This window comes from Penicillium roqueforti, assembly GCF_015533775.1.
Source record: "Penicillium roqueforti strain LCP96 04111 chromosome Unknown scaffold_15, whole genome shotgun sequence".
NCBI lineage: Eukaryota > Fungi > Ascomycota > Eurotiomycetes > Eurotiales > Aspergillaceae > Penicillium > Penicillium roqueforti.
In genome coordinates this window covers 347,324-361,889 of record NW_024067579.1, presented here as the reverse complement: position 1 = coordinate 361,889, position 14,566 = coordinate 347,324, and the positions used below count along the sequence as shown (strand labels likewise).

General features: G+C 49.1%; 4 protein-coding genes across 4 annotated transcripts; 1 reads left to right on the top strand and 3 right to left on the bottom strand.

The window, feature by feature from the left end:
- Window positions 1-1,077: 1,077 nt before the first annotated feature.
- On the bottom strand, window positions 1,078-2,703 carry LCP9604111_5996 (SMP-30/gluconolactonase/LRE family protein; the record flags this gene model as incomplete). The annotated part of the gene is made up of 8 exons (XM_039073867.1): window positions 1,078-1,295; window positions 1,354-1,433; window positions 1,498-1,594; window positions 1,654-1,863; window positions 1,915-2,022; window positions 2,073-2,266; window positions 2,331-2,485; window positions 2,542-2,703. 8 exons carry the CDS (start codon window positions 2,701-2,703, stop codon window positions 1,078-1,080), a joined length of 1,224 nt encoding a protein of 407 aa, XP_038928031.1.
- Window positions 2,704-5,440: 2,737 nt separating this feature from the next.
- LCP9604111_5995 (putative allergen) lies at window positions 5,441-6,208 on the top strand (the record flags this gene model as incomplete). Its single annotated transcript, XM_039073866.1, has 1 exon — window positions 5,441-6,208. The coding sequence occupies one exon, from the start codon at window positions 5,441-5,443 to the stop codon at window positions 6,206-6,208; it is 768 nt and encodes a 255-aa protein (XP_038928030.1).
- Window positions 6,209-6,642: 434 nt separating this feature from the next.
- LCP9604111_5994 (uncharacterized protein) lies at window positions 6,643-8,058 on the bottom strand (the record flags this gene model as incomplete). Its single annotated transcript, XM_039073865.1, has 2 exons — window positions 6,643-7,904; window positions 7,950-8,058. The coding sequence occupies 2 exons, from the start codon at window positions 8,056-8,058 to the stop codon at window positions 6,643-6,645; spliced, it is 1,371 nt and encodes a 456-aa protein (XP_038928029.1).
- A 2,041-nt stretch (window positions 8,059-10,099) lies between these two features.
- Window positions 10,100-14,510, bottom strand: LCP9604111_5993 (uncharacterized protein; the record flags this gene model as incomplete). Its single annotated transcript, XM_039073864.1, has 7 exons — window positions 10,100-10,633; window positions 10,683-10,933; window positions 10,987-11,233; window positions 11,285-11,728; window positions 11,777-14,056; window positions 14,144-14,332; window positions 14,430-14,510. The coding sequence occupies 7 exons, from the start codon at window positions 14,508-14,510 to the stop codon at window positions 10,100-10,102; spliced, it is 4,026 nt and encodes a 1,341-aa protein (XP_038928028.1).
- Window positions 14,511-14,566: the final 56 nt, after the last annotated feature.

Below are 14,566 nucleotides of genomic sequence, written 5' to 3'. Positions count from 1 at the left end.
CTCTTCTGGTCGGTATAACAAATTCTCCTCGTACGGGGATGCAATGTTACTGTCTTACTGAAATACGAAATTTAGAGCACCATCTATCGTAGACCCACAAATTCTCTGTCTCATATACCCGGGCCCGAAATATCGAAATGCACCGATGCCAACTATACATACAATTGGTTAAATGGGACGGTACCGATGTACATCCATCAACTTCATGAAAAGTATGGTATGTGCTGCCAGCAATCATCGGTATGAAAAGTAAATACCTGACATTGAAGTAGGCCCGACTGTCCGAATCATTCCAGATCAGATCGATATCTGCGACACTGACGCAGTAAAGGAGACCCACAAGGCGAATAGCCAATTCTTTAAAACTACTTTCTATCGCAAGCTGGCCATAGGCAATGAACCCACCGTATTTTCAACCACTGACAGACACTTCCATACCCATCGCCGGCGTCTTTTAGCGTCACCCATCTCTGACTCTTCGCTGGCTCGCCTTGAGCCACTGATAGCCAATCGTGTCCGTATAGCTGTGGAAAAAATTACAATGGATATCATAGCTCATGGCGTTACTGATGTGTTCAAATGGTGGTTGTTCATGGCCACGGACATCATTGGCGAACTCACATTTGGAGACTCATTACGAATGCTTGAGTCGAGTCACCAATAGAGCTAATTGTTTTAGTTTGTTTGGGTATACACCTAGCTTGAATGGAGCTCCGTCTAGCAACGGCACTTTTCTTCCGAGCCTTGCCCAATGCTCGAACTTTTTTCTACAAAAGATGGCATGACAGCCAGATGGAATCCTTCTTTTTAATGGCCCCACGAGGCCATCGTTATATTATCAAGACATGATGTCTATTGAGCATGGACTTTGAATAGTAGTATCTTCGATCTACGGAGAAATCAGTTCAAGTGTATAATTGGTACTAGTATGTCCAAGTCTGGTAAATCCATTCATAGCAACATTTCAGTTCTTACTTCGTTCTATGAACCACCGAATGACTGCCGTTTATGATATTCCTGTTCACCCAAAATTATTTTTTGACTAAATATAGAAAGCTACAGCCACTCCTCTGGCTCTCACATCTCACTGTCGACATAATTCCCAGCCGCGGCTAACGTGGCATAGTAAAGGTCTGTCTCGGCGCAGATAACCATTCTCCCTTTTCCAGCGAAGTTGAAATTCGCCGTACCAGATCCGAGATAGATCTTGCCGATGAGCTTGCCAGATGGATTCCAGACATGGACGCCGTCACCACAGCCAGCATACACGTTACCCCATGAATCGCAATGGATGCCTTTTTCAAGAATTAGCCTCAACATCATAAATTCAGCTTGCTTGACTGCCCAACTTACCATCGGGTGCACCAGAGTGGACAAAGGCAAAAGTCTTGCGATTGCCGAGTGTGCCGTCGTCTTTCACATCGAATCGGTAGCTGTAACACACAGTCTATAATCAGCTTCAAATCCAATCAGTGGATCGCGAAAACTAGCACATACATAGAAGCAGGGCGGGTGAAATTGAGACCGAAAAAGCCGCTATCAATTCCAGTATCGGTGACGTATGCGTACTTGCCATCCGGAGAGAAAGTAAAGCCTGTTACATTGTTAGTTGCGCTTTCCTTTTTGAGCTTGTACAAATTCTTGATCTCCTACCGTTGGGATGGTCAAATCCATCCGCGACAACGGTCACAGCACCTGTCTCGGGATTGAACCGGTACACTTGATCCTGCAGACCGGGCGCAGGGCGGAAGTCCTGCACATAGCCATAGATTGTGTCTGTGAAGTAGATATCTTTGTTTTTCGGGTGGATGGCGACATCATTCAGAGAGTTAAATTGGCGGCCGAAGTAGTTGTTAAGGATAACTACAGACCGCTTTGTTAATCCAGAAATACAAAGAGGTGGTTTGTACTAACCTGTAGCGTTGAATGGACTTCTCGGGTTCATAACCCACAAAGCAGGGGGCTCATAGTCACCTTGACCCTCGCCGGCGAATATGATCTGTCCCCGGTAATTGGTAGCCCCTGAGCACCGTTAGTTATCTTTAACTACCAAAAAAGAGCTGGTCATCTACCATTTGGATTGAGAATCGTTGGCGATGACGGAATGGTGGTTACATCCACAAGGCCTACGGCATCCGACTTCTGGGAGACAGCAGCAGCGTCCGCAAGCGAAATCCTCTCAATGATAGCCGACTTTTTAAGACCGGTGCTGGCGTTCTTAGCACCTGCATTTTGGACAAAAAACACCTCGTCCGTTTCCTTGGACCTAGAAAGTAAAGTCAGATGCTATTTTCCCTTGGCCTGGAATTATTTCCGTGTTGGATACCTACCATACAACTGCTTCATGGAATAGAGGGTCCTTTGGGGAATGTGCGATCCGGGTTAGAGTTGGAGCTTCTCCGATGATCTTCAGAAATTCCTTGTCGTATATATGGAAAGGCCGCTGGGCTAGACTGTCTCCTGTCGACCCTGGAGGCACAAATAGCTACGCATCGGTCAGTAAAAGGGGCTACTGGAAACCGCGATTGAGGAATCGCGTACACTCTTCGCATTGAATTCGGTTGGGGGCTGGGTCGTGTCCAGGACATTGAAGGCTTTTTGGTCAATCAACTGCGCTTGAGCAGGAATCTTGCTCGCGCTGACTGGCACTAGGAAGGATCCTAGGAGTAGCAGTGTAGCTAGCGAGGAAAACTGGGAAGCCATCTTTGTGATAGTGCTAGGTACGTAGAACAATCCTCGAAAGAAGGGGAGATTAGGCATTTATGCGAGGGGGCTGGGGAAGTGGGGTATAGACCCCTCATGCCTTTTTTTCAGGGACATTATACTCCGTACAGAATCCCCGGACTTCCAGCTAAAGTTATGGCGTGTGTCAATTCTCGGAGTTGGCCCGATGATCTGCATATCGACGTCAGCGCCGAGCACCGCCTTTCTGCTGAACATTTCAGATGTTTTTGGTTGTTTTTCTTGGAAGTGATTAAAAGACATTATGTCTTTAGGGTGTTTTTTTGCGGCTTTTGGTTAGAGAAATAATAATTAGCTATAGAAGTACAGCAACGGGAATAGTAGTACGGAGTAAACATGCGGGATTTAGCACTACGATATATACTAGTAACGAAGGCGGGGAAAGGCGTACAACGTACAGACGAATTTTCTATGTGATAACCAAAGAGTAATGATCTTATCTTCCTTGCTCATCTATCTCCCTGTGGTTTACCAATACCTTGCAACCTTCCAGTTCTGAAGTCCCGAACTTTGACTTGAGAAATTGTACTTGGATTTGGATTTATAGCTAATCAAATCGACAGCATCGCATCTCTTGTGTGACTTGTACTTTGTGTTTCAAGATTTATACAAATCACACATCTCTACAACATAGCTGCAGTTCCATCCGCCACTTTAATTGGCCAAGTCCTGTATTATAGTGGGACGGCCTGGAGCCCTGATACTGGTTGATTGGTCTTTGACATTAGGAAATCCCTGGAAGTAATCCCTTGGCCACGAGTCGAGAAGGGCAGTGTCTACACGTGATATTGTCGTATAATAATGGCCTGATGAAACAGACATAATAGCGCCGAAATTGACTGTTACTGACTCGGTGCGACTATTATTCTATCATTGGTTCTAGTGGATAGAACGCATCCTAGCTTGTGGGTTATTGAGGCACAAATCTCACCAGCGAATTGCAATAGATACTGCCCTTTTGAAAGTAAAAAAAGTGGCCTCAGAAATCAAAGTTTTCATTGAAGATGAAAGACCCTGAACTTCTTTCTAGACTCTTCTAGATTTACAAGTGTAGACTTTTCGTTTGTCACGGAAACCCACAATTTTGGCCAAGTCTCATAGGGATCATCGCATTAGGGCTTGGTGGTGTGTATCGTCTACTTTCATTTTCCACCGTTTCAAGCCGAAAAAAGACCAATCTTCGTTCAAATATCCGAAACGATTGCCGGACCCAACATGCCATGGCTTGTTTCCACATTTGAGAGATTGCAACGTGAACCCCGCGGTCTGTTCCAAGGTTTGCTCTTCAAACACCGAGTTCTTTATTACTCCGAATTCGCATGGGTTAGGACTTGGCCGTGGAGCAAGTGGAACACAGAAAGAATCACACGATCCACCTAGGGAAATCTTAGCCGGTAGAAGGAAGATGGTGGCTTGCATATAAAGAAGGGCCAAGCGACTTTTCCAGAAGAAAGTCAAATGAAGAGAATTCAAGGAACAGAATGGGAAACCATGGATTGTAACAGGGGTTGGTTCTGATTGGCCACGATACAAGCCATGCCCTGCCAAGACAATACAATCAACTATGATTGGCCGGAGGTCCATATATTCAGCCAATCATGCTACTTTGTCTCCTGGACCACAACGTCATTTCCACGGATCAGCCAAATTCTACAAAATCCCATCAATCGACTTCAAAGGCCGACATACTCCCATGAACCAGCAAACTGTTAAATGCCAATGCCAATGCCATATTATTATTACGCGTCTCAATAGCTCACCTTGATAATGCAGCCATAGTTCTAATCATCCCGGATCTGAGTTCCTGGTAGTTCCGTTGCCTTTAGCCCCGGACCAAAACGATCTGATCCCCGTTGGGCCCACATTAGGGCATCTTTTGGAGTTGGACCCAGATAATGCGATTTGCAAACTTTTAATTTCTAGGCCGAGTCATCCTTGTCTCCATTCTGCAGTCATATTCGCTTCTCGTATCTGCAATACTAATATTGTCATGTAGTCCCTCATCCTGGATGTATACCAATTGAGATGCGGAGAATACCTAGTTAGGAAACCCTGGAAAGTGTCTCCCCTCCCTGGTTTGATTCAGAGCTTGCTCCGGGTCCACCCATGGCTCTAGACATCAGATGCCCATGGATATAATCAATGACCAAGCCCACTCTTTACTGGGTAGCCAATGAAGAATGCCCTGGAGTATCTCGAATTCTAGATTCATTGGTGGCTTAGAATGTACACAGATAGGCCCAATCAGATTATACCTATGTATCTACTCCAACCCCAGATCACCTCCAATGGTAACTGCATATCAAATCCACGGCCTCGACCTTTGTGGAACCCTCTGTATACGAGTCCTTTCAACGGTTTGACGTATGCCCAAGTGCGCACCGCGAGTGGTTCGCTGCGATGGAGCCAGGTACCCGGAACTTTCGGTTCATCTTTTACTTACGACCTACGAGGCGAGCGTGGCGGGTGGGGAGAAGACTCTGTCGATTTCGAGGGTATATATACTTGCCCTTGCCGTTGACCCTCGTGTCTGTTCTCTTTCCTTCAAGCAACCACACTCCTTTTGGTACTACCGTTCATTCCTTTACAACACGGTCTTTCGAATCCAACCACTACACACAACACTCTTTCATATCTTCACTGGGTTATCTACCTTCATTTGTGACTCAACACACTCCCAACACACAAACCCACCAAGATGCAATTCGCCAAGTCTCTCCTGCTGCTCGCAGCCCTCACCACCAGCACCCTGGCCCTACCCACCACCCTTGAGCGCCGCCAGGCCACATCCTCCTCAGCCGCCAGCGGCAGCAGCTGGACCTCCACGCCCTCCAGCGGCTCGTACTCCACCGCCGGCTTCGGCAGCTCCACCAGCTCCTCCGGCTCAGGCGCAACCTACGAAGGCAACGTGGGCAACCCCTACGGCAGCAACATCATCACCGTTGACGCCGCGTCCGCCAGCAACTACAAGTACGTGGCGCAGTTCACGGGCTCCAACACCGACGACTGGACCGTCGCCATCTTCAACAAGTACGGCCCGGATGGCCAGATGACAGGCTGGTACGGCAACGCCTGTAACACCTTTACTCTTGCCGCCGGCGAGACCGTCTACATTGCCTTCGACGAGGACTCGAATGGTGGCTGGGTCGCCGCCTCCGGATCCACTATCCCTACTGATGCCTCCGGTGGCTACGCTTCTACCTGGGGCGAGTTCGACTTCGGTTCCACTACCAACAGTGGCTGGTCTGGCTTCGATGTCTCCGTTATCGCTGCCCAGAATGCTGGTCTGTCTATCTCTGGTATGCAGATCTGTGATGCCCTTGGCTCGGTTTGCTCTTCGGTTACCCAGGACGCTGCTACTGTCAATAACGCTTACACCTCTGCTGAGACCGATGTCGGTGGTATTGGTGCCAACTTGGCCTCTGGTCCTGTTCGTCTGGCTGTTACCATTGATTACAGCGGATAAATTTTGTTTTCTTTGAGATTTGATTTGATATGATTTTGAAGATAGACTCTTGATCATTCTATCTCGGAGGATGGTCTACACCCAGCTGGAATGGTTTCTGCTTCTATGTCAATATAGAGACTTTTAGGCTGGTCCTTTTTTTGGTTATAAAAATACAAAACATTCTTTCAATGCTTCTTTCTATTGTAGAACTTCCTCTCTTTACTTGTCTTACTTTGGGGTGTCCGCGTGGCGTATATACGCAATCGCCTACTACGTAGTCGCTACGTAATGAGCCCATCTCCAGGAACTACCCATGTTTCACAAATAAAGATAGAAATAAGAATAAAAATAGAGTTAAGCTTGTTCCATTCTAAGATCTATTCATAATAACGTTGATGTAACTATATCGACAAATTCATTACCCAATCCCAACAAAAAAAACAATTTCAAGATTACTTCCGTGGGCTAACAAGACCATATAACTCAAGCGGCTTGATACTGAATGCACCGTTCGACTCAAGCTTATACTTGGGATTCGCCAGCTCAAACGTATTCTCCTTAAGAATGCTGGCGAGAGTAAAGAACGACCACCGCCAAGCCCAGAGCTTGCCAATGCACTCACGCTTGCCGTTACCGAAGCCCTTCTTCGCGGCAGCAGGGAGCTGATCCCACTTCTCGCCGAGAACACGCTCAGGCTTGAAGGCCTCGGGGTCCTCGAAGACAGCCGGGTCGCGGTTGACCTGACTCAAGACCGCGATCATGGGCTGGTTGTGGGCAATTTGGTACTCGCCACCGGCAAGAAGGACAGGGCTCTTATCGTCAGAAGGAATGGGCTCGATGTTGAAGCCCGGCGCGGTGGCAGAAAGACGGATCGACTCGCGTAGGATGGCTTCAACGTAATTAAGGCTCTGCAGATGCTCTAGGTCGATATTGCCGTCGCCGACCACGCGGTCGATCTCCTCCTGCGCTTTGGTGATCTCGCTCGGGTTCTCCATCAGGTAGTACAGGGCGTAGGATACGAGGTTGGGTGCTGTAGCGGCACCGATAAAGATCGAGATAATCTCATCGATAATTTGCGACTCGGAGAGCTTCTCGCCGCTCTCCGGGTCGGCGCCGTTCATCATCGCATCCAGGATGTCCTTGCGGGCAGTCTCTGGCTGCTCTTTCCGGGTTTTGATCACCTGCGCAGCGAAATCGCGCATGGTCCTCGTGTCTTTCTCGAATCGGCGCTGGTATACAAGCCAATTCAGTAACTTGGGGCGGGTGGGTCGCTTCATTGCCTCCAGTGTGGCGCCGTCCATCGCGCTGAGCATGGGTGGCTCGGCGCCTTCGAGCACGTGTACCCGCTGGTTGAAGAAACATTGCATGCAGGATGCAAGAAGGAGGCGGTCCAAGTCTTTGGTGAGCAGAGTGCGTGTCTTGGTTCCTGCACTCCACTTCTTGGTCAGGTCCGGGATGACCTCCGCCATGTCACCGAAGAGGTTGTCGGTCGCAGATTGCGTAAGATGAGGCATCATAATCCGGTGGGCGATACCCCAGCTCTTCTCGTAGTCGTATGCTGTGAACAGACTGTCGTGCACGGCATATCGGATTTCGACCACTGGTCCTGTAACACACTTGCGGAATCGGGTCTGGTCGCAAATCTCTTCCAACAGAGCGACACTGCCGATGAAAACGATCTCATGTCCGAGGGCATTGATTTTAAAAATGGAGCCTAAAAAATTAGTGATCACTCGTTAGGGCTGGGTTGCTGGCATACCGAATTGCTTAGCCAACTTGTTGAGCGAGTTCCACGTCTCGTTGGGGTTGACGTCGAAAACATTACCCAAGAGGGGAACTCCGGGCGGTCCTGGGATATTGGTAGGCATTGTCGCTGAAAAAAAGAACAAAAATCGACCAGAAATATATCGCTAGAATACAAAAAAAGGGTCTGAAGTCAGAGAGAGCTGAAAAGCTTCAAACCCCAGCGGGCCGGGGGAAGTCTTAAGAGCATCATCTCTCGATTTTAGTCTGCATGAACGTATGCATTGTCTCCCGATCGGCAGCTAGGCCATTGGCGCAAGAGGGTTCTCACGCTCGGCCTAAGTCTCCATCGTTCGCAAAAGGTGTGGGAGCTGAAGGATCGGCGCGATTGGCGATGTAATAGCGCAGATTGGCGCCGCCGATCGCACTGGGATAGGCAAATCCATCAGGATAACTGGAACCCATCTGCAGCCATCTGGGGCTGCTGGAGTAGGTGAAGCGCGCTACGGGCTGTAGTGCAGCCAGTGAGCGCAATGGGGATCAACACAATTGTCAGCTGGGATCTGCGAAATTTTCCACTCTGCATCTTCAAACTGGATTCTCCATCTTGACCGCTACTGTGTAGCAGTCTCCTTGCAATGACTAGGTATTGACCATTGTGTGAGGGTAGATCATCACACAGATGTTGTACTCAGTACAATATACGTACGGATGTCCGGGGTCTTGGAGAGGTCGAATCTCAATATGTAAACATGACGTGTCAGGCCGATTGGTACTCTTCTGTGATAAGACGTAGTATTAAGAATAACCCAAGACAGTTGATTTGAGATGAAAGCACGGTGACTCTCTCGCTAGGTTTGATCCTTGGTCAACAATTGTTAGAATGAAGGAAGTGAAGTAAGTTGTATTGCCTACATGGGCGCGAATCACGTGAACCATTGTGACTATGCTATTGTTTAATTGCTTGGACACCTTCAGCCTTCACATATCGAAAAAAACGAGTATTGCTCTTAGTAAGAGCCCCACCAGCCGGCTATTTCGAACCTTCACCATCTCACCAGTTACATCGCGCACGCTCTATCCTGGGCAAAGAAGTTGGCATCTGAACCTCCCCCTACAAAGATACTGCTCATCGATGTCAATTTCACCGGCGAATCCTATGCAAAAACACACGCGCCCAGAAGCTCAATTCCCCCAAGTGCAGGAACAATCTCCACACCACCCATACATCAGCTCCCATAGCAACATTGCTGACAAAATAGAGCGTTGGCTTCGTAAAGATGGTCATCGCGCATGGGGTTTTGCTATCTACCGCTCTACATACCAGAGCGACGCAGACTGGAAAGAATTTATGCGCCGTCTGCTCGCCGATACTACGGAGTCACTGGAAGATATGGCGGGCCCTGATTTACTTGATAATCTGGCCTTGACCGTGTTTGACGACCCATAGAAATTTGATAGCGCAAGCACAGCGGTGATTCGGGATCACTTTAAGCGGTGGGCGTCAACTGCCGAACAGGAGGAACAAGGGTCTGAGCTTGATCCAAACCGAATCAGAATCCAAGAGTCGCAACGATATAGGTACTGCATTCAGATAACCCAAGAGGTGCTAGAGTCATTCCTAGCCGATAGAAGGGAGAGTATGGCTGTTGTGCACATTATTCGGCTGGATTGGGAGGATTACAGTCCGTATGAAGACGGGTTCAGAATTGACGATGAAGGAAAACCCATTGAAGGGTGTACTCTGAATGATGTAGGGTGGATAAACGTTCCGTTTGTGAGTGTGATGGTTTAGACTTATAGTTACTTGCGTGGTGAATGGGACACGGAGTACCATCGTCCGCCACAGATATCTTGTTACCCGTGAGACGAGCGTGGACTAAGCTATATGGGAGCGGATCAGGCTGCTCATTGAGTGCCCGGTGACTCGTGAGTGCTCAGTGAAGGGATGGGTCTGCTCAGGTGATGCTCAGTGAGCAGGCCGGAGTAGTTTTACTCAGTGAGCAAAAAGCGGCAAGGGGTGAGCACTAAAACGGAAAGGGAAATCAAAAATTGCCAGACATTATCCGGTATATATGTGCTCAAGCCCCAGTTTCTCACTCGATAGCAACTGGACGTACGTATATCCAGAAAATATTACAGTGTCAACATAAATAAGTCCCTAACCTAGAACCCAAAGCTGTCTAGCAACGAATTGGCATCCGGCTCATGAAACATCGTAGGAGGTGGCTTCGGCTTCGCTTTCTGTTCTTCTTTCTTCGGTTTCTCGCCGGGTGTGGGTTCCTGTGAGACATCTGCTCGGCGCACCGGCATATCAGCAACTACGAGGCTGCTCCGCCGATGAAGCATTTTCCGGTAATCGACTCCGTTCTCGTTCATTTCCAAGGAGGTATTAGGCTTCAGTACATCCTGACTAGGCAGTCCGCCTAGGAACTCCCAGTGGCGTACCAGATCGAGAGCGAGGAAGTCACAGCCCATACGGTCGTAGAGTCGGGCATTGCGAATAACGAATTCCCATTCTTCCCTGGGTCGCACTTTGGAGGCGCCTTTGAGGGTTTGGAGTGTCTTTTCGCGGAGTTGTTGATATAAGACTACCAAGGCAGGATCGTTGGACAGATATGACTTGGACTGAAGGGTTACTCGCCCCGGGCTTCCCGGGGTGGCTGGGGTCGTCGATAATAGGAGGGTCTCGACCGGCGACTAGATTTGATTAATTGGGGTCTGGCGACTAGAGAAGAAAAGTACTCACAATCAGTGCTCGCACTGCCATATCCCGTCGTCCAAGCATCCAGAAAGCCCAGGAGGCCTGCCAGCGGTTGCCCTCGGAAGCGGCCTGAGGCAATACCTTTTCTTCTAATATCTCCCGAAGAACCGGTCCATTGTCTCCTTCGGAGGCTCGAGTGATTGCGATCGCAAGCTGGAGATCACCCATCTGGTTTATGATAACGTTTGCAGCGTCACGCAGATGATCGGCGAGAAGGAAGAACGATGCTGCATATTCTGTTGGGTGTTAGCCGGAAGTGATCAGTTGTAGAGTATGATGCTCGACTTACCAAATCGTCGCTTTCCAAGCAATGCATAAGCATTCTTAAGCGCAGATGTCCTCCATCGCGGTTCCCTAAAGTCATTTGCCAACAAACGTTGAGTTGCTGCTTGTTCGCGGTTCCAATGTGCAATACGCCAGAGACCCTGAAGGACGTTCTTCTTTCCGAGGGCTAGGTAATATAAAGTACAATCGATGGGGTTTTTCTCTTCCGTCTTGGTGTATTCACATCGGGCGAGGATTTCGAGTTGCGCTTTCTAACCAATTGGTTAGTTCGTGACCAATGAAATAACGTGACAGACACGCACCACAGCTATGGAATCCGATAACCACATGAAGAGACCGCTTTCACGGGCAGCCTTCCAAGTCAATTTTCCATTGAATTGCCGGGAGACAAGATCTGTGAGAATATCTTGGCTGCTGCTATGGTAAGCCCAGACAATCTCTCGCCATGAGACAGCGTCTTTATTGGCAACTCCTTGGGTCCGCCGCAGCATATGTTGTCGGAAAAATAAGAGATACCGAGCTGCATTATCGTCCATTGAGCGCCGGTGCTTCTCAACCATGGCAACGCATTCAATGGTATCTGCCAAGCGGAACTGTTCGTGGCTAGACAGTTGCGGCAAGGCGATTCGTGCTAAGCTCTCATTGAGCGCGGCCGCAGCGTTTTCATCTAAGACAGACGGCAATTCCTCATCAGTGGAATCGACGTAGGAAGAGCGCATTTCCTTGGAGACCCCTTGTTGGGAACCCTGATTTTCCTTAGTATTAGGGAGAGATATGAGAAAGCGCGCACTTACATCTTGCTCGTAGAAACATTCTACCGGCATATCTAGGAAACCATCTAGCTCATCGCCCTCCGTATAGAACTTCAGCTTGCGATGTAGGTTTAAGAGAATCGAATGTACCAAGCTAGTCTTTCCAGCCAAAATGCACTGTGCCAAGTACTGTGGATGAAACACAGGCAACGGGCCATTCAGCCGGCTGACAACGTCGAAGAGATCGACAGATGATAGTCCGCGAGATGGCATCCGAAGCTCAGACACTAGGCGGTCTCCAACGTCAATATCCTTGTCATAAACGAACAGTTGATTGCCAGCCCCAATGACTAAATGGCCGTTATTCAGCCAGCAAGAGTCTCCTATAGGGTGAGGTGTGAGATCTCGGATCCAGATCTCCCGAACTTGTGTCCACGAGGGTCGGGAATCTAGATAATCATAGCGTAGCTGAGATAAGAGAACAACTTTATGTGGGAATCCCACGGCTAAGATGGACTGTTTGTCTGGTGTTGACGTCCAGTCCAAATCCTGGATAATGTCATGAGGAGCAAAATGTTGCTCAAATTCCAGCTGAGCATTGTTGGTGTCCCAGATTGTGAGGTGAGTCCGGTCCTCGTCAACCAGAGCTGCCTTGCGAATAGAGCTCCCACTAGCCATAGATGGGTTGGTGATGCCTGTATCAACGGTTGATTGAAGTAGCCAATCGACCTTCACATTCACTGGATCGATCGTGGCTGTCCATGTGCGCACAACTCCACTGTAGGTGTAGGAGAGAGCGATGTCGGTAGAAAAAGAATCGAAGAAGCCCGATATTTTTGTTTTGGGGCCTGCTGGGTCGACGGGAAGGATATATGCAACATCCTCCTCCAGCCCCATGTCAAAGGTGCAGAATTCTCGCACTTGATAGCCAAGCTCATTTATAAAGCTCCCCTTGTGGGATCCCTGACTCGGGCCTCGTATTTCCCACGCAATTCCGTGCATGTCTGCCCATATTGTTGCTACATAGGAAACATCTGGAGTCGCTTGGATGCTGGGGATTTGCAGCACACATAGTGGCTTGCCGGGCAGTGAGAATGGCAAAGAAGTCAATTTCTTGGCATGATTTGAGCTGAAATCCCACAGGGAGACCCCATTGTGGTGGAGATTGACGAGAAGATTCATGTTCTCTAGCACACATGTCCGATGAATATGCTCATCCGAGAGGAGGACACTCTTGTACGCTAAGATCGATCTTCCTTCCCGACGCCGCTGTGTCCATACAGTGGCTTTGTTTTCATTGGTACGTGACACTAGCGTATCTCCAATCGCATTCCGAACAATCTTTTTCACAGGGGCAGTATGGCCAGACCAAGAGGCCATCTGGGTGATTCTTTTCGTGCGGGGTGCAGGATCAAACAGAACATCCACACGAGAATCATACCACTCGATCCGACCGTCGAAGTGATGGACCAGAACACTGAGCTTGTCGTCCGATGGCGTACTCTGGAATGCACAAATCTGAGCGTAGTCGTCTTGCGGCGATTGATCGAATACAAATCCCAAGTCCAAGCCTTCGACATGGAGAATATTGAAGACGCTCAACTTGGTCTTTGCTTTAGAACCGATATCTTCAAAAGCCCAAGCAGACATATGGCCCCGGCCATCAGTGACAATACAGATCTCCGGGGCCTTGCTCGCAACCTCGATGATATGTTCTAGCGCATGATTTTCCTTGTTTCCTGTGGTCCTCTGAACAGCACGCTCCGTCGCAGCGCAGAAGTCGCGGCCATCTAAAATAAACCCATACCGCCGTTGTGGTCCTTGATCCTCATCCGACGCATGCCTCGGTTGGACCGAATCATCCATGTCAATCTCTGCCCAGAACTGTAGGGCAGAAAGCGCATGAACGTCCGTCACTGCCCATACCCGAATCTTGTTATCGGCGCATAATGTATACAGAACATTATCCATAGATTGCTCAGGGTACCGAGGTAATCGCCAGTGTATCCCGGTGACGACATTCGGATGGGGCAGGTATGAGTTTTCGAACCGAACCTCGTCTGCGCCGAAGGCGAGTCGTCTCCATACCTTGACCAAACGGTCATAATGCCCTACTGTAACAATCAAGGACGAATCCGGAGAAAATTGCGCGAATTTCACGGGTGTTGCAAGCTCCCTTTTCCATACAAGGCGCGGTTCGTCATTCATAAACCAAAGGGCGAGGCGGGAGTTGCCCACTAGGAGCTCGTTCGAGGAACCCCACGATAGTGTATAGATCGGTTCGTCGTCATCGGGGGCGCGGAATGTATAAAGGAGCGACCACTAAATAAAGGCATATGTTAAAATCAGTTGTGATTGTCATTATAAAGCTGTGTTGCTGGTCGACCAAGCTCCGAGTAGTGGGCGCACCTTGAGCGTTTCGCCCTGGATGCCGTATGGCTGGTACACGAACACATCAGGGCCGCCACAAACAGCAATCTTGCCAGATGTTTCGTCAAAAGCTACGGCCTCGAGGATTTCTGTATCGTCGACGTAAATCGTTTGGAGGAGCGTTTGCGGACCGCCGAGGATAACCAGCGCGTGGCCGGAGATGTATGCCTATTGGGGAACGCGCGGGGGCAAGAGTCAGCAACAGGGAGCTTTAAACGAACCGCAGGGCTGGAGCGGGAATCCGGCAATATCTGAGAGTACTTACAACAACACGAAGACCATCCCACAGCGCCGTGCTGAACGCCTGCAGCTTCGCTGGGGGTCTCCCCGGAAGTACCGCTCGCATAGAGATGGTTGGTTCGGGACTTGACGCTCGTTGCGCTCGAAAACACGTTACAACAT